Genomic DNA, 22778 nt, shown 5'->3' on the forward strand with positions numbered 1-22778 from the left:
GTTGAATGCCTTTTTGTATGGTCCCCACACCCCTTAGCAACCCTTTTCATGATGGGGTGGGAGAGGTGCATGTGTGAGAAATATCTTGATAGCACTGACCTACTGGACTTGCACAGCCTGGTAGCTGGAAAGGGGGAGGTCTCAGTCAGAGGCTAGGCACAGATTAGGTGAGGTCTGGATGCCAAATATCCTGCTGCATTTGAAAGTTGGGTGGGGGAAAAAGCAAACTCCATTATGCAGTGGAAGAATTTGGCAGAAACAGACAGTTCTCATCAGCCCAGGGGAATGATATTGTCCATCTTTGGGCTTCTAAATTGTATAACCCCGCCCCTGCTAGAGCCTTACTAACTATTTATTGCTTCTTATAACCCTGCTGGCAATTATGCGGCACAAGCAAGATAACTCATATTTTCAAAATTCCTCTACATCTCTCAGAACGCCAGGGGGTGCCGAGTGAGTGTTTTTCTAATTGACATTTATCTTTCCCCATTTATGCCCCAGGGACAGTGAATTTAGGCTGCTCAAACCCACCTTCCCTTTATGGCCCGTTTCACTGAAAGGGTCTCCTATACTAGGAGGAGGCAGTTGTTTTCTGGGACACAAACAGTAGAAAATTTAAAAACAAATGCTTCTTAACTAATGAATCCTCTCTCTGGTCAAGTAAAGTTTGTGTGAAACTTTTTTTTTCCTCCAAACAAAATCCAAATTTGGGACAACTACTTGTGCCCCTTAAAACGAGCAGAGACTAGCATGTAAAACTCTCCAAGTCAATGAGAGCTTTCCTATTGCCACAAAGAAGTTGCACCATATTTGTGCCCTGTAAATTAGTGCATTCCCATAAGTTCTACCATACTAAGTTTTAACTGTAGTATGTCTCCTAGTTTATTGGGTTGTGGCTTTAATCAATAATGTGATGAAGGAAGAGCCGGATTTTACTCAGACCTCTCTCCCCTTTTGCTTTCCCCACTGAAGCATCCTGGTGGCAGTGAACTCACTATTCTGCTGAAAACATTCAGCCAACAAGTCTTGTCAATACTGGCCAGTGGCACCAGGCTGCACTAATTCCAGACGGTTCTCGCTTCCAGAGAGTCACTCAGAACCAGGAAAGTGTTTGGGTTTTGTTCTGCTTCAGTGGTGTCAACGTCTGGTTGCACCTGACCAATTTTTTACAATGACACACTATTTTTCTAAACATATAATTTGCAAAAATACAGCTACTGTGACGCATTTCAAATTCCAAGAAGGATTCCTACAGAACACCCAACAGTGAAAACACAAAACGCACTGCTATCGGTGAACTGTTTTTTGCTTGCCAAATGTGTGTTGTTAGGAAATGAAGATCTAAGATGAAGAATCTGTCTTGATATTTAAAAAAAAAAAAGGGGGGGGGAATGAAAAACATCCATAGAAATCTAAGTAAAACAGTCCATTAAGGTAGATCTTATGCAACACTTAGAAGAACCTGAAGCTACAACTGAAATCAAGAAAAATACAGTTGTTTAGACTCTGAGATTTCTCACCTGCACGCTGGCAATATGGAAGCTATGGTGGCAGGCAGAATTATTTCATTTATTTGTTAAACTATGTGCATCAATTTAGCTTTCCCCATAATTTTTAAAATTTCACTCACTCTTTTTTTTAAGGTTCTCCAAGATGTTTAATTTTCCCCTAAACTTTTTATTCCTATACGGCACTGATTGCCTTACACTAATAAAAAAAAAAAGTTCTTAACTGTTACTCTACCTTTTTGTTGTCTTTGCCTGTAACAAGCAATCTGTCAATATACTTGTGAAGAACATAAATAATGTTTTATTTTAACCCTGTCATGATTCCTTACAAGATGCCAGGCATTGTTATCCATGACACAACATTGCTTGTCCCACAGTTAAAGAACTCCAGACAAGGCAGAGTTTTGGTAATGCCCACCTAAGACCACTGAGCTACATCCTTTTGTGGCAAGTTTGTGGTGAGCCCTATGGAAGCCTTACAAGACGACCCTGTTCAACAGATATGGCAGACAAATGGCTACTAACTTAAATCTTTTTGGATGGACAGGTACCCGCAGAGCATTCACAGATGCAGTTGTGTATTGACTTTTCCTGTGGCTCTCTCTGTAGGACACTCAACAGCCAGCTGCTACTTTTAACCAAGTCTCCACCCCTCTACTGGCATCACTGTCACTTTCCTATAGGGAGCGGCATTGGTGATGTCATGACTTCCCTGCTTTGACATTCCAGAGCTGTGGTCTCCTCTTCTGCTCCCCCTCCACCCCATACCTAAGCCACAAGGAGTAATGCATCAATGAGAAGGTGAGGTGTCCTCCAAGCCCAGCAGCTCCTTTATAAGTCTCTCACCAAACTGTGCCCGGCTGTACCTTTTCACGTGGTAGGCATCTGACATTTTGTAGAGGATGTAGGCATTGTTTATGGCAATGCTGATGGTAAACCAGAACACTTGTTGCCAGGTCTTGTTTGGTTTATGAGAAATGAAATACCTATGAAAGGGGGAGAAAGTGAAAAGATAATCAACATTCCAACCCTTCTACGTGTGTCCTGCTGGGAGGCAAGAAGTGACCCCAGACGTTCTGCAGGCCCAAGAGCTCTCATTGGGACAATACACCAGCTGTTCATTGTTACTGTCTTAAGGGACATGTACAACAATATGTTCGATAACTCTTTGTTGTAGTAAAGTTATGAGAGAGTCTCTAGTTCTCCTTTTTCGGTGCAATTTTCGGTTGTCTGTGTCTTGCATTTTTCTGCCCTTATCAGAAAGTCCTAGCTTCAGGGTTGCCAACAGATCACATCATCTGGGCAAAAAAAAATGCATGATGGAAAAGGCCTGTTTTGGTCACCTAGCAGCACAGGATCGGTCACTTCAGTACCTTCGGTCTCCATCCAGTTTTCAGTGTGCCAAGTGGTGGAGCTTCCACCACTTCCCTTGGCAACCTATACTGTAGCTTAATATAGCTCACTGTCAGGAAACCTTTTACCTGAGATTTAGCCTAAATTTTCCCTCAGTTAACTTCAGGCCATCAATCCTAGTTCATCCCTTTGTACCACCCCAAATAATCACACACTCTGATGTTCATGTCCTTCATATACTTGTAGAACTTGGACTCTTGCCCCATTATTCATTGCCTTGCCAATTCCTATTGTCACTGGGACAGAGGGATTAACTGGACGTTAATTTCTTTTCTCTAAACATCCTCCAGTTGCTCAATATCTTTCTGGCACTGAGATGCCCAAAACGGAGTGCACTGTTGCAGTAACATACAACTTGGCAATATATTAGTTTGCCTCCCTCTCCCAAACAAGTTCCCCAAATAGTGCTCAGCAGGCAGCTCTTACCCTTACAATACTCGACAATGAGGCACTTGGTCCAGCTCCTCAAAGGTATTTAGGTGCCAAACTCCCACTGAAATCAATAGGAGTTAAGCACCTCACTACCTGCTGTACTAACTCCCAGCGAAAGTGCTTAATGCTCCAAGAGCCATGTTCCGGTTACAGTTTTCAAAACAGCTTGAGGTTCAGCCCCAGATCACAACCAGGTCCACCAGCTAAAACAGCAAAAGCCCAGAGGTCCAGATTTGCTGCACAGCACCAGCTGCTGTGAGCCTGGAGAATGCTTATGGGCTTAGTAAGCATTCTTTTAGGTGTTGGACCCAAACCATGATGCAATTTGAATTTACCCAGAACCCAGTTCTTTTGTTTTTAAAATGGCACATTTTACTGACTTCCTGTCTAGTGAGAAACCGCATGTGTATTTGGAAGCAACAGACCTTAGAGATGGGGGAGGGCCCGTTCAGTCACCTTGCCCATTGTTGTCATTGTGCAGAACTGTTCCCTTAACTCTTACATTACTGAGAACTAATGGTTGGCTGGTGATAGTATACAGGGGCTTGGGTATTGCAACATTGAACACTATGGCATCTAACTTCTGGGCACCTAGAAAATCAGCGGATCAGTGTTGTTCCGCAAAACTGAGTTAGGCGCCTCAGCTCCCTATACAAGGAATGGGGAGAGAGCGGTGCCTAAGAATGTGATCTACAAAGCCAGCATGCTAGGTGGGGAGTGGCCTAAGATAGACATTGGGAGATGCCAATGGCAGGGGTGTGCTAAGCTTCTGGCAGAAGAGGGAATTGAACCTGAGGCTCCGATATCCCAGGTGCATGCTCTAACTACTAGACTAAAAGTTACAAGCTCGCTGCCTCTTTCTTTGGCTGGATTTTGAATGGGACCCAATCCAGCATACGTGCTCAGGGGCCATCTATCGGATCAGGTCCCTCATGTGACTTATAGACTCTAGGACTGGAAGGGACCTCGAGAGGTCATCGAGTCCAGTCCCCTGCCCTCATGGCAGGACCAAATACTGTCTAGACCATCCCTGATAGACATTTATCTAACCTACTCTTAAATATCTCCAGAGATGGAGATTCCACAACTTCCCTAGGCAATCTATTCCAGTGTTTAACTACCCTGACAGTTAGGAACTTTTTCCTAATGTCCAACCTAAATCTCCCTTGCTGCAGTTTAAGCCCATTGCTTCTTGTTCTATCATTGGAGGCTGAGGTGAACAAGTTTTCTCCCTCCTCCTGATGACACCCTTTTAGATACCTGAAAACTGCTATGATGTCCCCTCAGTCTTCTCTTTTCCAAACAAAACAAACCCAATTCCTTCAGCCTTCCTTCATAGGTCATGTTCTCAAGACCTTTCATCATTCTTGTTGCTCTTCTCTGGACCCTCTCCAATTTCTCCACATCTTTCTTGAAATGCGGTGCCCAGAACTGGACACACTACTCCAGTTGAGGCCTAACCAGCGCAGAGTAAAGCGGAAGAATGACTTCTCGTGTCTTGTTTACAACACACCTGTTGTTGCATCCCAGAATCACGTTTGCTTTTTTTGCAACAGTATCACACTGTTGACTCATATTAAGCTTGATATTAAGCATATTAAGCTTGGATGGTTGAATGCTTGTCTTTTCCTGGTTTGTGATTTACTCTAGGGCTTAGGCAGTTGCCTAGAGGGAGGTACCGGCCTGCATGCCTAGAGGCAGAAACTTAGGCGCCAAGTGAGTTTAGGTAGCTACCAGGGTTCAGTGGAAGTTTTGTGGATCAGAGTGGACCCAAGTCTTGGACTTGTGCAGCTCAACCTGCGACTTAAGCACCTAACAGTTTTCATGGATCCCATCCCATGCACAAATGTAATAAAATATAGCTTGTAAAATGGCTGCCATAACTCTGCTTCACTGAATGTCATCTGCCCAAATATGCCTGTGATTCAGTGTACAACCAGAAAGGAAATACATGGATGATGATACGAAATACAGTTCCAAACTGAGCAAAAAGCACTAAGCAAACTGCCTAAATGGTGAAAAGTTTATTTTTAAAGTCGTCTCCCTTAGTCATGCAGCCTTAACAAAACAGTCATGTACATTTGCCAAGTGAGGCACAAAACCTACTCATGTACCCTTGCCATGAAGATTATCAGGGCAAAAACATAATTTTCCTAGCCCCCAGGAAGACAGCTACTTGTCCATGGCAAGAAAGCTTGTGTACAGCTGATTAAGGTGCTGTTAGTAGCACAGGTAAGGAACAGGGTTTTTTTAATGACCACTTAAGCAAAGATGTCCAAAAATCACGGATACAAAAACAGCCCCATACAGGGCAAGGAGGGAATTAAGTATCTGTGAAAGGACCTGCCCAGCTCCAGCTGTACAGCTCTCTAGCTATGCCATTTAAATACTCCAAAGATGCAATTCTGGTGGTGGTTTGGCTGACGAATGGACAGACAAGAGTATCAGTGTTGTTTTGGATCTGGTCCAGTTTTGCTGAATTATGCAAGATGTGAAGGGGGGAGGGAAGGATGTTCTGAATTTAATCAGAACTGTTTGTTCATATCTAACTCCTACACACATTCCCAAGATAATGGTCAGCAGTGCAGCTTGCTCCCCTTAGGAAAATCAGGTGCAAAGCTATAGAGCCTGATTCCACTTGCTTTGGAGTAAAAGAGTTTTGGCATTGAATTTAATGAGGGCAGGATCATGCTCCTAGTCTCTCCTCAAAATCTAAGAAAGGTTCAAATGTTCCAGTAACATGGGAGTCACCCACTTGCCATCCCACCCACTTACTTGCTGTATTTGTCGTCATATTTGCAGATATAGCTAAGATGAGCAGCAAAAGCTTCTACTGCCAGCGGGCATGGGATCTCACCACTTTTTCTCTTAATTATAACTCCTGCATCAATTAAAAAAACAAAACAAAACAAAGCTGTTGAATCTTAACTGTTTGTGTTAGCATCAGTGTTACCAACTACAATACACTTTCTGAAAAGGGGATTTGAGATCAGCTACTTAGTGTGCCGCGCTAGCAAGACTCCATTAATCATTAAACTTCTATGCTGAAAATAAACCCTGTTGATCTTGAATTTACTTTCCTTCCCCCACCCCTCTTCTCAGTCCAACTGGCACCTGAAAGATTGTATCATAGACCTTGCTAGTAATGTGCATGCCAAAGCAGCCGTGTGGGTGATGCAAGAGATTTTTTTTTTTTTTTTTTTATTTTTAAAGAGGTCAAAACACAAACTTGAACTCTTTCCTGAGCTCCAGCTAGGGCCCCTTCATGGTAGGGCCCCTGTTGGTCAGACTTCATGTGGTGGTGATTGCTTCTTGATGCACCAGTATCTTGCTGAGATGCTAAATTCAAACTTGCAAAAGTTCAGCTTTGATTCACTGGGACAGACTGCTGTGGGTTTGGAGTCTGGTGTGTACTGTTTGCCTAGCCCTTCTTCATGGACTGACACACTAGCAGATACTGAAGAGCAATGGTTACCATGGGATGTGATAATCACCTCTGTTGCAGTTGTAAGCCTTAAGGTAGTGGGGTCTACAGGGAGCACTGCAAGCAAAACAGCTGGTGCCAGATATGGCTGCAAACTGTCTCAGGCTGGTGTCATATGCTGCAGATACCACCTGCCTCACCATGATTCATCTTTTGAGGTGAGACACTTCCCCTCTTCCCAGCTGTACTGCCTCCACCCTGTCTTTGCTACTGCATTTGTATCCAGATCTCTCTCATTCCTGCAAGGAAACTGATGAGACCAGTGGTCTGGAGAAGGGAAAAGTTCATGGGGCACTTGGTTAGAAATCTAGTCCAGACCTGCCTGGTGTGATGGGCTGAAGAGTCAGAGAAGCATTTGTAACTTATTTCCAGATATCTCATATGAAGTTTCTGCAGGAGGTACTTATCTGTGCTCTATTACCGTCCTGTGCCCAAGGAAATGGGACTTGTGCACATTTTGTAAATCATACTAAGAAAATACTGGACTCCACATCACTGAGCTCTGCTTCAAATAGGGACGCTGACACATCCTTTGCTCAGCAAAGGAGCAATACAATTTGCCAAGCAGCAACAGGTTTGGGGGCCTTGAAGGTCAGTTTGGAGCAGAAATCTGATATGGAATCTGGTATTTTCTTCATTTCTACATTTAGGGTGGGGTCCATGGAGAGACTAGGGTGTTGCAATCCTCAGCATCATGGTGCCTAACTTCCTGTGATATTTTTTTTTCTAGGTGCCCAGAACAACATCGTACTCCACAAAGCTGAGGTAGGCACTTATCTCTCCCCATTCATTACATAGGGAGCCTAGGCACCTAAGAATGTGATCCACAAAAGCCAGTATGCTAGGTGGGGTGCAGCCTAAGCTACCTAATGAGAGATGTCAATGAGAGGGCTGGGTGTGAATCCCTGCCCCTTTCTTGGAGATGGGGGCCTATATCTGGACTGCAGGGAGATGCCAAGTTCAGTTTAGGGATCCATGAATAGTAACCAGCCACTTCAAGTCAGGTGGAGTAGGTACCTAAGTAATGTCTTGTGAGAATGATGTAGGCGCCTGCCTCACTCCACACCCACTGGTGGGAGTGCCACTCCTTTCTCTCTGCAGGTGTGTTCTATTCTTTTCCCTTAGATTTTGATTGTCTGGTATATTTAAACTGTAAACTCTCTTTGAAGCAGGGACTGTCTCCTTCACTCTGCATGGTGCCTAGCACAATGGAACCCTGTCCTTCACTGTCTCCTAGGGACTACCCTAATTCCTCCTGGAAGGCAGCTCACCTTGGCTGAAGTTACTGAGACACAAAGGATTAAGGTGAGTTGTGCTTGGTCCCAACTTCAGTCACTGTCTCAGTTTGGATGAGATCTCAGACTCCTCCTGGTTCTCTGGTCTTTCCCGAATCTTCTAAACCATTAAATTACTTCATAAGACATCCAGACCAAAATTGTTACTCATGTTTTGATTACAGGTTTGAGAATTAAATTCTTTTGACTAGTACAGTTCCCTCCATTATCTCTGACATGTCCCCTATGACACCCTACTTGGTAGGCCCTGTTTTGAATCGAAGTATGTGCTGCGAGTCTGTGTCATATTTATGACCGATCCATATGACTGTTTGTTTAAAGCCTTTGAGTGACAGATTTTAATGAGTCCCAAATGATGTTAGAGTTGAGCATGATAACTGTAAACAGAACATGGTGGGCAAAGGGGGGACCCTTAAAGCTAACAAAACCAATATTTCTTATTGCCCTCAACATACCAAGCAAGGGTGTTTGTTTATTATTTTCTTTGATGGAATAGTCCTGAAAGATCTGGTTGACTGTATGAAGACAAGGCTGTCTTTCCATGTCTTTCCCCGAGTAGGTCAGAAAGTATAAGGAGATCTGTTCAGTGCAGGTGTTTGGTGAAACTTTTTCTTTTGGTTTCTAGAATTTCCTTTGATTCGCCTTCCACCGTTCACTTTCACTAAAAATGTGTGATTACAGCTACACAGCACCATGTACTCCCTCTTATCTTCCATTATAGACTGTTAAAGTGTTTTGTTTCTGGAATGTGGATAGGTTTATCTTGTAGCACTTCGCAGGCTTGATTCAGGCCATTGGTAGGAGGGGGCCCAGCAAGGTTCCCCAGAAAGAGGTTGGGGTTGCACAAATTGCTCAAACCTTTGGCACTGCCCTGGGAGCCCCTCTGGTCAACAGTGTTCCAGCAGATAGCGCTGGCTGAGAGGAGGCATTGCCAGGATACACCGATGATGTGCTCATTCAGCAGACCCTCCTCCCCGCCCCAACAGGGCTCCTATGTAGCCCTTCCCCTGGTGGAGCTCCCAGAGAAGTACTGTGCTGCAAACACTGCTTGCTCTTTCCAGGGGTGTTGAGAGAGGTGGGCTGTGCTGCTAACTCTTGTGATTTTTTTAAATCCCAACTCTTACAATTGTGTGTGTGGTAGTTTTCCCTTAATGCTCCAGCTCCTGGCATCATGTGATTGTGAGAATCACAGCTTTGATTGGAAAGGGGGGGAGGGGGGAGAGATGAGCCATGGTTACAGAGAAGCTTGAAAATGTGACCCAATCACATGCTAAAGCTCAGCCACCAGAAGGCAAATAAAACCACTCAAAGTGTTTGGTTTTTTTTGTTTTGTTTTAGCCAATCCCCGACTCATGATTTTTGAACAGTGGGTTGATAATATGAGGAGCAGCTTGCATCTTCCATGGTGTGCAGGGGCTGTTATTGGGGTGTGTGCACCCATAGCGGTGAACAGAGCACTGCAGGTTCGCAGTGCTGTACAGATATCCTCTAACAAATCCTCAAAGTCCCAAGATGTAAGGAAAAGCATAGATCTGAATTTCCATAGTTTAAAAGGTCTGAAGCATAATTCTACTACTATGTTTTTCCCTACCAGACTCAGTGAATTCTCAACGGGTATTTGGAAGTTTAGGGCCAAAAATCAACTGGTGTAAATTGCTGAAGTCATACAGGAGACAGGTGAGATGCCCTTTCTCTGGTTTTATTTTATGTAAAGTAACTAGGTTAATGTTGCCTCCACCTTTGCTGAACTCCTCATCCATGCCTCAGCTCGCTCTTGTCCTTACTAGAGCAACTTCCTTCTCAAGTCGCCCCGGGGGCAGTAAGCTGCTGCCCACTTTTAATGCAAAAAGCTGTGACAACATGGCTCCATTCTCAAACTGTTCCACTGGCCTCCACTCATCTCCAGCTCCAGTTCAAACTGCCTTCCATGTGCTTATTCCAGTCTACATCACTGATGTGTCTCTCCCTTCCCCACTCGATCCACGTGCTCAACACTGGCTTTACTGCAGTCTTGCCACAGTGTGTGTGAGAAAAAGACTTCTCTTTCCAATGTCAGGGGCACAGAGGAGAGACTTCTTGGGCCCGATCCTTAGTTGGCATAAACTGGCATTGCTACATTCACTTCAACTGAGAGATGCCAATTTATACCACCTGGCACTCTGGCCCTCTACCAGTCTCAATGAATGTCCCTCCTTTCTCAAATCTCAGCTGAAGCCTTTCTCTTCTCCCTAGCCTATATCTCACATTTTCTCTGAATTTGCTACTATTTGTTTAATGTTCTTTATCAAGAATCCCTGTGAAGCATTTTAGTGAACATGTACTTGAAAGATTTTGCATACCTGAGAGGCTAAACTTTGTAAACCATTATCATGTTCTGTAAATAAACTCAGTTCCATACCAGCTGAGGTTCTAGCCTCATCTACATACCAGTGTGTGACTTTACACTGAGATAGGTCCTAAACGTGCAGATTTTCACACCCATGTGTAAAATTTGTTGTCTGTCTGCTCTGTTTCTGTTAGAGGGACAGTCAACCAGATTGTTTTGTTTGTAAAGCTTAATGGTCACCACTACCTTTACAAACACAGATTTTTCTTTTCTGAAACTTGTTTTTAGTAATTGTAGCCAAAGACAGCAGCTTTGTGCTAGTGCATGAGAACCAGGTGACGCCTATTGACTTGACTTTGCTTTTTGCATGTTAGCAAGTTTGGACAATGCAACTGGAGTAATTAAACCAAACATCATAATGACCATAAATTAGCTTGTTGAACTTAATTCAATTTAAAATTTAAGAACTTATTAGAAAGGCTCTAATTCTGTATTGCTGGTGTCTGATTCTGCAAACATATAGTAACTTTAGTAGTTCGATTGAAACCCATGGAATTATAATGTGTAACTTCTTTCTCATGTGTTTTTAGAATCAGGCCTTAAGACACCAACCCTTTCAAGTTATCTGCTATTTTTAGTTAAATCAATGTTCTCTTGTGATGTATAATAGCATTCCAAGTAGCGTCCAGTTCCCTAGCTCATTGCCTAAAGGTTAGGATGTGCAGTGAATTCTGATAAATGAACCTAACTCCTATGACATTTAGCCATATGGTGTGCCTATGCAACACTTAAACTTGTACAGAATTTAAGGTATTCAGGTGGTAGTTGAGAATGTGGTTTAAGCACCAAGTTACCTTTGTAAGCAGTAGCACCTTACACTTGTAAATATGTAACCATCTTTCAACTATAATTTGACTTCTATTGTCGAAAGTGAGTAAAATACAAGAGATTTTAAATGGACAAACTACTCTTTAAAAATGTCCTTTCATGTTGTAAGTTATCTGAAAAAATTTACAAAACCCATTATGCCTAAAAATCTGAGTCCCTTAAAACCCCCTCTCCTAGTAAGATCAATTTCAGCTGAGTCTTTAAGAAACTATTCACACTCTAAACTACTCCCAAATATACTTCTGGCTGTTCTGGTTTTCTTTTTAGCGGCTGCACAATCAGTTTAGTATGCAATGGGAAGGCTCTTGACAAAAGCTATTTGTATGTGATGAATGGGTTTTAAATCCATAGGAGAAACTAATTTTAGAATCTGGTCAAAGTTTTAATACTCAGTATGGTTCTTATTGGTCCAAAATATTTTATGCATTTAGGAGTTACTCTTTACAAAGACTTATCATGCAATTATCCCATGAGACATCTTGTTACATTTAGGATTTTAACCTCCATTACAACTCTCTGCACGACCACAGGTCAGCTGGGATGTGTATAACACCAAAAAGGAACAGCTCTCTCCTGTGCCAGTTAAAGGAGTAACTATTAGCTGGTAGCATGAATAAGCTTTTTTAACTTTATGCAGAGAAGACATCAGTTGCGGACAGAACACGTTTAGCCACTGCTAATGTAGATTAACTAGTACCTTATGGACAAGAGCAAACACAATGGAAATTATCATTAATGCTACGGTTGATCTAGGATAATTATCAAGCTGCTTGTCTGGGGTTATCAAACTTAGTAAGTGTCCTATCTTGTGTTGTCACCTATTTTGAAAAACACAGTCACTGTACAGATAGCGATACTGCTGACTACTCACCTTGTTGAACTGGAGAATAGGCATTAGTGAGAAAACGAAAATGCCCTTTGTTGTACCAGCAGATCAGGGACATGTTTCCCCTCATCTTTATTCTGTACTGCCCTCTGGACTGAGGAGTGTCTGGGTTATGCAGCATTGATGGAGGAAGACCTGTGCAGTCACTTTTCCTGGAACTCAGCAATCCGCAGCAATAAATCTCTGCATGTGAAAGAGAATAAATTCCCATCAGCAAACCATCTGATAGGGTTAGAAGGAAATGACAGTGGGCTGTCTGACCTATTTGACTGGAGGGAAAACTGGTCCTAAAACTAAGCCAGTAGATATACAGGTTGGCCAATGGCAGAGGATTTCCCTGTGGCATCCAGGACCACGCTCTCTTTTCAGGCTCCAGGAAGAAATGCATTCAATATAAGAGTCCAGAGAGCCAGTTCTCCATGTGATTTAATAAGATAAACTGGGATATAATTAAAATGAAACGAAAAGGGAGAATATAGGCTAACTTCCCACCAATGAGATCTATTAGGTTGTGACGTTTCCTCCCAGGGAAGAGGCCACATTGCTTTGGGCATTGAGCATTAGACACTGAAAGTAGCGGAGGATGTACTCTTTTCCATGTTTAACTACGCTGATAAGGAGGCCAAAGTCTTTTTTCTCCAATTCAAGTTGTCTGAAATGACCCCCATGGTGCTTTTAATCCCAGCAGCTTTTGGTGCTAGCAGATGACAACTCAGCCTACAACTGCCTCGCAGTACAATCTTATCAATGCTCATCAATTCTACCCTCCTTCATCCATGACAAAGGGATGAGTAAAGGGATCCATGAGTAAATTCATATGTTGCGAAACCCAGACACATCTCACTCTAATGTAGCCACGTCAGAATAACCAAATCACTTAACACACGTTAATAATGACAGTGCCTAGCTTGTGTTGAGTATGTGATAAGGAAAAATATCAGAGGGTTAAAACTTCGATTCATCTGATTAATTTAAAGAGCATATACTAACAGAATTTCTTGCTATCAGAAGAGAGAGACTCTGCATAGGAAATTTAGTCAGAAATCCCCAAATGAAACAGCTGATCAACTGGATTAAAGGATCAAATCTAGCTTTGGCCAAGAGTCAAATTTTTCAGTCTTGAGTTACTCTATATTGCAAAGCAATGTCCTCTTCCTGATGTGAGCTTTACAAAATCCAGGAAATCTTAAATCCAAATCTCCTCACCATCTCTCTAGGCTTTGTTTTGACTAAGTATAATATACACACAGATGTGTGTGTTCTCATTCCCTTCATATAGACTGATCCACTTAAGTCTGTGTATTCCACTTAAACTACAGTAGCCCAAAGCTGCTATTTCAGGTAAAACAAAATAGGTCTGTCAGTTGAGAACACTGACCTACATTTTAGAGTCTAAAATCTACTTATTGAACTATCATCCTTCAGCAAATAAAGAATATTAAAAATCAAACCACTTGATCAAGGGGGAATAGAGGCTGTTACATACTATGCGTGTCTTCTGCCTTTGTCAGTCTGCAATTCTGTATGCTCTTTGGAGCAGGGGCAGGCTTTTGTGTGGGGGTTTCTGTTGTACAGCACCTAACAGTGGGGTCCTGGTCCTTCACTAGGGCTCCTAGGTGCTATGGTAATACAAAATAATCAATAGTGCTCATGAACTGATCCAAAGAGCAGAATACAATTGGCAACTGGTTCTTGAGATTTCCCAAACAGTGCTTTATAAAACCAGAAAAAAAAACCACAGGCTGGGAGACCACAGAACTATAACTTAAAAAATAAAAACTACAGCTGCATTACATTTTTACATAAAAATATAATTGTTCCTGTTGCCCCAGCAGTAAGACTGAAGCAGTGACTCTTCCATTAGAAGACATGAGCTTTTTAAATGTCAGAATGGAAAATCAAACATCAACTTAGCTATTTGAATTTAGGGGAGGACTTGTCTAATGGATCCTGTGTTATCTCCCAGTTCTGATCTCAACCACTGGACTTTCAAATCATAGAAATGGCTGGAATGAATTTGAAAAGAGATCTCTGCACTGAGGTAGGACAAGTATACATATGATATGTGCTAAAAACCCTCTTGCTACCACTATCTCTGAAACTTTCTTTAACAAGTCTGTGACCACCTAGGATTTTAGTTGTCACTATGTGCCATTGAGAACATCACCGCAGCAGTGGCATTAGAACTCTGATCCTCCTGCTCCAATAGCACAATCCCTTAAGCTAGAGAAGAATTTCCTTTAGCTGCTAGCATTATAGGGTCTATGACTCACTGAAAGGCCATTTTAATTCTCCTCAGCAGAGGGCAGTAGTACACAGTTGCTCTAGCCAGTACATTACTATTCTTAGGACTGCTGAGGTAATTAAGTGCAGCCTTTTCTTAAGCTCATGTAAGCTTGCAAAAAAGACTCAAGCAGCTGTTTTGCTCTTTTCATAAGACAATTGGAACCATCTTGCACATCTCTCAGGAAAAAATAATGAAGCACCTCCTTACATAACACAAAGTGGTGACCAATATGGTAGCTGCAGATTTAGTATCACCACTTGCAGAGGATGGCATATGTAATTTGTGGAGGTTTTTAAAAGCTGTAATTTAGAACAACCAGTTGCTATGGCAATAGCAGCAATAAAAATTAAGACCATCTGGCACAATGGTGTGGTCCAAATTTAATTAAATGCCTAACATGTTTTATTACAGTCCAGAAGAAAATGAAGTTTTATAGAATTTAAAAGAAGTCTGATTGAATAGACTCCAGTCCTGCTCTCATAAGTAGGGCCCTACCAATTTCACAGCCATGGAAAAACATGTCCCAGATTGTGAAATAAGCCTTTTCCTGTGAAATCTGACCACCTCCTTGCTGCAAGTCCCTGCCAGGCTGGGGAGGAACAGGACTTGTCCTTCCCCTGCAGGGCTGCTGTGTGGGGGAAAAAGGGGCAGATCAGACCCACCACCTTTTGGGTTGAGACCTCCACGGTTACAACGCCGTGAAATTTCAGATGTAAACAGCTGAAAACTTGAAATTGATCAATTAAAAAATCCTCTGGCCAAATTGATCAAAATGGACTGTGAATTTGGTAGGGCCCTACTCATAAGTCAATGGTAACATTCTTGCTTCAGAGGGAAATTTAAGAGGGCTTCATCAGGGGTGCTGGTAGAATTTTTATAGTGGGGGTGCTGAGAGCCATTGAATCCAACTGTAAACCCTGTATATGATAACTACTTCAAGCCAGGGGGTGCAGCAACACCCTCAGCACCCCTACTTTCAGCACCTATGGGCTTCATTCATACAGAGCCCATTCCAACTGTCATTTCTATTTCAAACTAAAAAAGCAGCCCACAAATCCGTGCTTAAGTAAGGAATCTCAACCGGTTCAGTTCACGAACAGCAGTATCTAAACTTCATGAGTGAGCCTGAATCTCACCAGGACAGGCTCTCTCATAAAATTTCTGGCATCTCTACTTCTAGTCATATCTAAAACTCCATGCAGAATAGCATTTCCTGTGCCATTTCAGTGCCTGGTTCCTGTTTTACCTGGAAACCAGAAACTTATGCTCCATGGTCATAAAAGGTAGTTATATAAAGTAGGCTTAGATTGAATTTGGTTTCTGAAACAGAGGACATTCTTATTTTTCAGGAGAAGCCCATGGTCCAAATTTAATGAGTTCCTTGGAATTGAGTGTTGCAGACATCCTTTTATATTCACAGAAACACTTTGGGATGATACAATTAAGGTTATTACTAATTTCAGAACAGTACTATTGTAGTTATGAAACAGAGTCAGAGACAGAGGAGGTAATTTTACAGTGAAGGTTCCACAAAAGCCTTGATCAAAGTTTTCCAGAAGTGAACAGTGATTTTATTTATTGGTGCCTACACTTTTGGATTCCAATGGAAGGGAATCCTAAAGACTCTGACTTTCAGAGGACAGGTGACCAGCACTTTCAGAAAAATCAGGCCCTTTCAAGATATCAGTTCAGGCACTCAACTACTAAGGCACCTATAACTAGTTGTTTGGGAGGGGGGGTTTGGTTAAAAAGTCTTGGTTCAAATCTTTCCCCACTATCCATGTTAAAGATTCACAGAAAGCATTGCAAAGATGGATGAATAGAAATTCCTTTGACTCAAATTTGTGATTTTTTTTTTCCTCCACCTCTATTCATTCAGCTCTAACCCAGGAACCATTATTTCTTTAGAACAACAAAAGTTAATCCAATGTTAGGAATGTGTCTTAATTTTGCAAGGTTGCTCTCATCCTCTATAGTGAAGCAGGTTCCTCAGGTTCTCTCAGGACACTCTCCTTTTAGTTGCATTTTTATCCTTGTGTGACTAATTCCCCAACTAAGCATTACTCTTGGCTAACAGCACTGATCAACCTGATGCCACTGTTTGGCACAAAATTGGGACACACCAGGAGAACTGTTTTATGTGGCGGGATGCTAGGCCTTCCACTGGCAAACCTCTGCTCCAAATTTCACAGCTAACACTGCGGGATCACAGCAAGTGCTGACTATAGTACCTTACCTCTGGCTCTGTGGGTAGGGTCAAGATTCACAGTCTCCTCCAGGGCTCTTGATTGACTTCACCACTGTTGACATGTCAAAGGTCTGATTTCCCTGAGTGTCCCATAATCCTTCCAATTCAATATACTCTGCCAAGCCAGTGAGCTAGCCTTTATCACCCAAAATATAAAAGCCAAACAATCCCATGTCCCTGTTTAACACAAACAGTGTGTCAATGTTCCCACTGCAACCTGCTTTGTAAGGAATACCCAAGCTACTTACCAAAAAGCTAGTAAATCTGCTCTGAGTCTCCCAAAATTAAATTCACAATTCGATACCCATTATCATTTCTGCTAGTGAATAGAATGCAAAAGAAGCAGTTGTTATGGATCACAAAATCGCATGGAGCCACACAATAAAACATGAACCAGGAACTGAAAATGCTGCATAGGGTTTTCATTTTTGATCAGATAATGTACCTAACTTTGAATCTCTAGAAGGCATTTAGTGGCAGCTACCTGCTAACAGCTGGTAATTTGAGTTCTCTTCAGTGCTATGCCTGTGAGTAGTTAACTACTGTAGGTAATCTGAGTTACCTGTGAGAGAGAAATACTGTGGTGGTTCAGTAGCCAGGATTCTTTTCTACTGTGATTCCAGAGAGACAGAGGAGAATATTATCCCCTTCTTTCTCTTTTGCAAATCTCTGTCAGAATAAAGGATCATTTTCCAAAAGTCACAGTTTTAGGTCTAAGGATCTAGTAACCCCTTATTTCAGCTGAAATGGCTTAAGAATTAGACACACTGGAATATTTGGGTTTTCATGCATAATAACTAGACATTTGATAAAATGGCTTTTATAATGCTAGAAATATAATGGCTCTGTGGGCAGCCAGCCATAAAATTTATGAAAAAAATTCAAAGGAATATTCTCCAGTCATTAGAGGGAAAACTCCAGTGTAATATAAATATTCTTGATTCGTTGAATGTGGCCATTATATTTAGAGTACTGAGAGGACCCATGATTACTTCTATATGTGTATGGATGTATTTCAAAGTGCTCTATGGATATTTACAGTGTACATGAAATAATTTACAACCCAATCCTGCACTGTGGTCCATGAGGGCAGACCTGAGTGCACACACTGAGCTGAGGGCAAGACTGAAGGCATTAGGTAGCTAAAGTATTGTAACCAATCACTGGCATTTTCCTTTTAAGTATGACTCAAAATAATGGCACAATTCCAATTATTTCTATATTCTGGGCCAAATTCCATTCTTGAACATCCCACATGGATGTAGACTTCTGTCAGTGGAAGCCAGGCTGAAAACAGAACTTGGCTCCCAAAGATGAACTGCATAGGAGGGGGGAAAATGAGCTTGTGGCCTCAGTTTGTTTTTATTTGTGTTTTCGGAAAGGTATGAAGTGTTCACCTACAAAGGAAATTCTTGATGCTAGAAATTCAAATCTTGTTTTACAATGGAAGACCCTAGTGACTGGAGAACTAGTGGAAAAGTTGCATCACTGGAAAAGATTTTAAGCTGACTAGTTCGTGGGGAAGTGGATGTTCAGTAACTGTTTTAAACACTTTGGGTTTGATTTTCAGAGTGGGAACATATACGACTACAACTGCACTCAATGGGAGCTGTGAATATTCAGCACATCTGAAATTCAGATCACTTGTACAACCTCTATTTAACGCCATGGATTAACGGGCACTTGGGTCTAACTCTAGTGTATACCTATGCCTGTATTGCTATAGAGTAAACCCTTCTAGTGTAGGTGCAGCTTATATGGGCAAAAGAGTGCTTTGCTAGCAACTGTCTCTACCATAGGGCTTTTCCATTTAAAAAAAAATTGCTCTCTAACTGACATTTCCCTGGCAAAAGTTTCCAGGGTAGACCTTGCCTTAAAGACTCTGCACACGCCCTCTTCCCACACACCCTATTCACAAGTAAGAATTCCCACACATATAAAAGACCCCCAAGAAGTCCTCCAGGAAAAAAACCACCAGAATAACCACACTCTAAATTCCTAAGGTAAAAGAGAAAAAAATCAGAGCCCTTCTATTCTCTCCCCCCGCCCTCCCCCCCCTTTAAAGTAGCCTTCTTTCAACATGATGAAGACTCAAAGGAAAGCTCAAGCTCAGTTTAAATAACCTCTGCAGGTCCCCTTGTAATGAACAGACTAAATTACCCTTAGGATTTCTCTGGCTTGGCTGCTCATGGCTATGCGAGGAGATAAAGCCTCAATCAAAAACACTTCAGGTTATTTGCTGACTTCTGGCAGCAGGATATTCATAAGCCTTTCGGCATGAACAGTCAGTGGATCAGCTGTCACAAACCTTGCTTCTCAAACTCTTCAAAAAGGTTCAGGCTGGTAATGCTAGGGCCAGTGAAGATGATGTAGTTTTTTCCTGATGCATTCTGACAAAGGCTCTTGGCCACCATACTGTGGAGTTGGGGCTTGTTCTTCAAAGCATCCAGTCCGTCGGCACCACCACCTTCTTTTAGATGGACGTAAATCTTAAGGAGCAAGTAGAAACAAGACGACAAGTCAATGTGGTTAGAACGGATCAGGCATGAGCCATGCAGTTGCCAAACCCCTTGCTCGGCTTTCACTAGAGATGAGCTGAAAAATTTAAGACAGTAGAAACCTATTTCAGATTTAACCCCTAACACACCTTTCATGACTGGTGCCTTTAAATGACTTTGGAATAGTTAGGGGGGGACTTTGGAATTTTCTGCTGGGGTGGCTATTGGGAAATACTGCTCTATGCCTAAGATTAAGGGCTGCTTGAGGTTGCTGTTGCTATTGTGTAGCTGGAAAAGAATTTGTCTGGCAGTAATAAACCATGATTCCTAAATAGAACTGTATGTTGTGCTGATCCTATATAGACTTCGTTGTTGTCAGTAAAGGGAGAACTTGGGACCTTCTGCTCCGAAAACAGGCCTCTACTACATGACCAGAAGGAATCTGTTTGCTAGCTTTACCGTAATAGAGTTCAGCTGTATATTCTCTGGCAACAGACACTAAAGGGCAACATGACCATGCTGATGCCAGCATGACACTTTCTCCAGTACAAGCCAGTGGTGTCCTTACATATCAACCATATATTCTAACTGGAATCTTCAGGGATAGCTCTAACTCTCAGCATTTTTGTCCAGATCATGACTTGGAGACAACCCACCAAAACAGACTGAACAAGGGGAAAGGGGTGCATTAAACCGGCCTTAATGTCTTAAGCATCTGGCTCCTTTCTAGCTGGCTGCAATCCTTACAGATACTGTATTACTGCCGTAGTATCTTAAAACTAAAAGCTACCATTGTCCAGGCAATGTTCCTTCTGCCCTTCATAATACTCAGCCACCATCCACACAAGGCCATTTAAGAGGATATCCAATGGCAGCAATGTGTTTGGCCTCTGGTAAAATGAGTTGATGACCTTAGTCCGATTTGCAAGTGGCCAGGTATGTATAGCATAACTGGCCTGCTTTTTGAGAAGTGGAGGATGGAAATGGCACAGAGGCCAGACCAGAGCCTCACTCTGCAGATGGGCACTCAGGGAATGGGTTATGGCACGTTAGTTGGGCAGTAGAGGAAAGTGCACCTCTTTTCATTGTAGAAATAGAGGACTTCAGTTTTCATTTATTTTATTCCTACTACTAGAAAGCAGCTCTTCCAGTGGCCTAGCTGCTCATACAAACATTTGAATTGTATATATCTAGGCTAAAATCCCAGACAAATAATTTAGCAATCTTGACCCAGAATACATAAATCACCTCTGTCTCATCTGCCCATCTTATTTCTCAATCCACTCACTTTCCCCCAAGCCCCCAAAATAAATGACATAGAAGGCAGGCTGTAAACCTCAACAACTTTGGACCAAAGGAAGGAGTGACTTCCAGAGCTGAAAATCCTTTGCTGAAAATACTCTGCCACCAGCTCCTCCTCCCCCCAACTTTTAAATCAAGGAGCTGTTAGCTCTCAGTCCTTCACTGATCACAACAGTGGGAGCACCATCTGAGGAAAAGGAACTGCCAATCTAGCATCTTCCACCAAAATTAAATTCAATTAAACAACGGGCCTGGTCCTGCCCTTGCTCTCAAAATCAGCAGACACACGCTCGTGTAAAGGAGAGGAGAATCTAGCCCTATACTCTGAATCCCTAAATAGTCTTAATTTTATTTGTTTATGAAGATCTTAATTAAAAAACCCATGAAAAATAAAGTGGGCAAAATTTTCAAAAGTGCCTAAGTGACTTGGAAGCCTGAGTCCCATTGACTTTCAGTGAGACTGCAGGTGCATCTACATTTATGGCACTGGGTAGAGTAGACCCTGCACAGCCAGCTAGCATGGGTATAAACAGCAGTACTAATGGTAAGGCACATCTTAGGTGAGTAGAGTAGATTAGGGTGTCCTACATGCCTGAACCTGCAGGGTATATACCCTACATGGTTCTCTACATGCCCAACCAGTGCCTCTTAAGTCTACACTGCTGTGTACTGTCCCATAGTTCCCCCCTGCTGGAGCCTTTCCCCATCACATTGAAAGGCTCTGGCGCCAGGGAGGCAGCAAGGAACTATCAAAGCCTTTCCGTGGTATGTAGCTACATGGTGCAGTGACAAGACAGCCTGCCTCACTGCAGTGTGTAGCTACACCTGTAGTGCCTGTACTCTACACGCTGCCTCAAATGTAGACATAGCCTTAGACTCCTAAACCACTTAGGTGCCTTCAAAAATTTTACCCATTTTCATTAGAGCAAAGATTGACATGTTCAAAGTCACTCAGACGATTTACGTGAACACTCATTCATTTTTAAATTGGAATGGGGCTTCTAAATCCCCTCGTCAGCTTTGGAAAACTTCATCCAGAGTCTGCAATCGTTCAGAAGATGATTCATTCAGAAGATTATTCCCTGCACACATCTCTCCCCATCTTTAGGGGTGCCAATCAGCATAAAGGAAACTGCACTACAAACCTAATCAGAGAACAAAATGAGTAGAATTAGAATGTTTGCAGTGGTGATCAGTAATTTTTTGGTATCCCAAAAATCATTTTTGGGGTGAGGAAATTCAATTGAACCTGTTTCTATTTATTTTCAGATGCTGCAGCTTCCAGCACTAGGTTCTAGGCATACTGGCACAATATTCTCTGACTGTTCATCAGTCATGAAACAGACCCTGGGGAATACGTACTGTGTGACGTCTCCAAGAAATCAGGTGTTTTGTATTTTTCAAATAACTTATGCATTAATGGACAAGTTCAATGTAGTACAAAATATATACTAATGACCGGATCTAATTAGACAGTAAATCATAGAAATGTAGGGCTGGAAGGGACCTCAAGAAGGTAATCCAGTCCAGCCCTCTGCACTGAAGCAGGACCAAGTAAATCTAAACCATCATTGACAGGTATGTGACTACTGTGTTCTTAAAAATCTCCAGTGATGGGCATTCCACACCCTCCTTGGAAGCCTATTCCAGAATGTAACTATCCTTCTAGCCAGAAAGGATTTTTCCTAATATCTAACCTAAATCTCCCTTGCTGCAGACTAAGTCCATTATTTCTTGTCCTACCTTCAGTGAACATGGAAAACAATTGATCACAGTCGTCTTTATAACACCCCTGTTATCAAGTCCCTACTTGGTGGTCTTTTCTCAAGATTAAACATGCCCAGGGTTTTTAACCTTTCCTCCACAGGTTAGGTTTTCTAAACCTTTTATCATTTGTTGTTACTTTCCTCTTGACTGTGTCCAATTTTTCCATACTTTTCTTAGTATGTGGCACCTAAAACTGAACACAGTACTCCAGCAGAGGCCTCCCCAGTGCTGAATAGAGTAGAAATCACCTCCTGTGTCTTACATACAATACTCCTGTTAGTACACCCTAGAATTGTATTGGCTTTTTTTGGGGGGGGGCAGTTGTATCACATTGTTGGCTCATTAAATTTGTGATCCACTATACCCCCTCCTCTTTTTAAGCAGTACTACTGCCTAGCCAGTTATTCTCCAATTTAGATGTGTGCATTTGATTTTTTCTTCTAA

The 22778-nt window shown here is 42.2% G+C and overlaps 1 protein-coding gene across 1 annotated transcript in view; it reads right to left on the reverse strand.

The window, feature by feature from the left end:
- Window positions 1-1632: 1632 nt before the first annotated feature.
- PGBD5 (piggyBac transposable element derived 5) overlaps window positions 1633-22778 on the reverse strand; it is a 93911-nt gene continuing 72765 nt past the window's right edge. Inside the window, 4 exon segments of the mRNA XM_050949111.1 lie at window positions 1633-2494; window positions 6129-6234; window positions 12218-12415; window positions 19076-19256. Of these exon segments, the coding sequence (XP_050805068.1) occupies window positions 2299-2494; window positions 6129-6234; window positions 12218-12415; window positions 19076-19256 (681 nt within the window). The 3' untranslated portion in view covers window positions 1633-2298.

This window comes from Gopherus flavomarginatus, chromosome 4 (genome assembly GCF_025201925.1).
Source record: "Gopherus flavomarginatus isolate rGopFla2 chromosome 4, rGopFla2.mat.asm, whole genome shotgun sequence".
NCBI lineage: Eukaryota > Metazoa > Chordata > Testudines > Testudinidae > Gopherus > Gopherus flavomarginatus.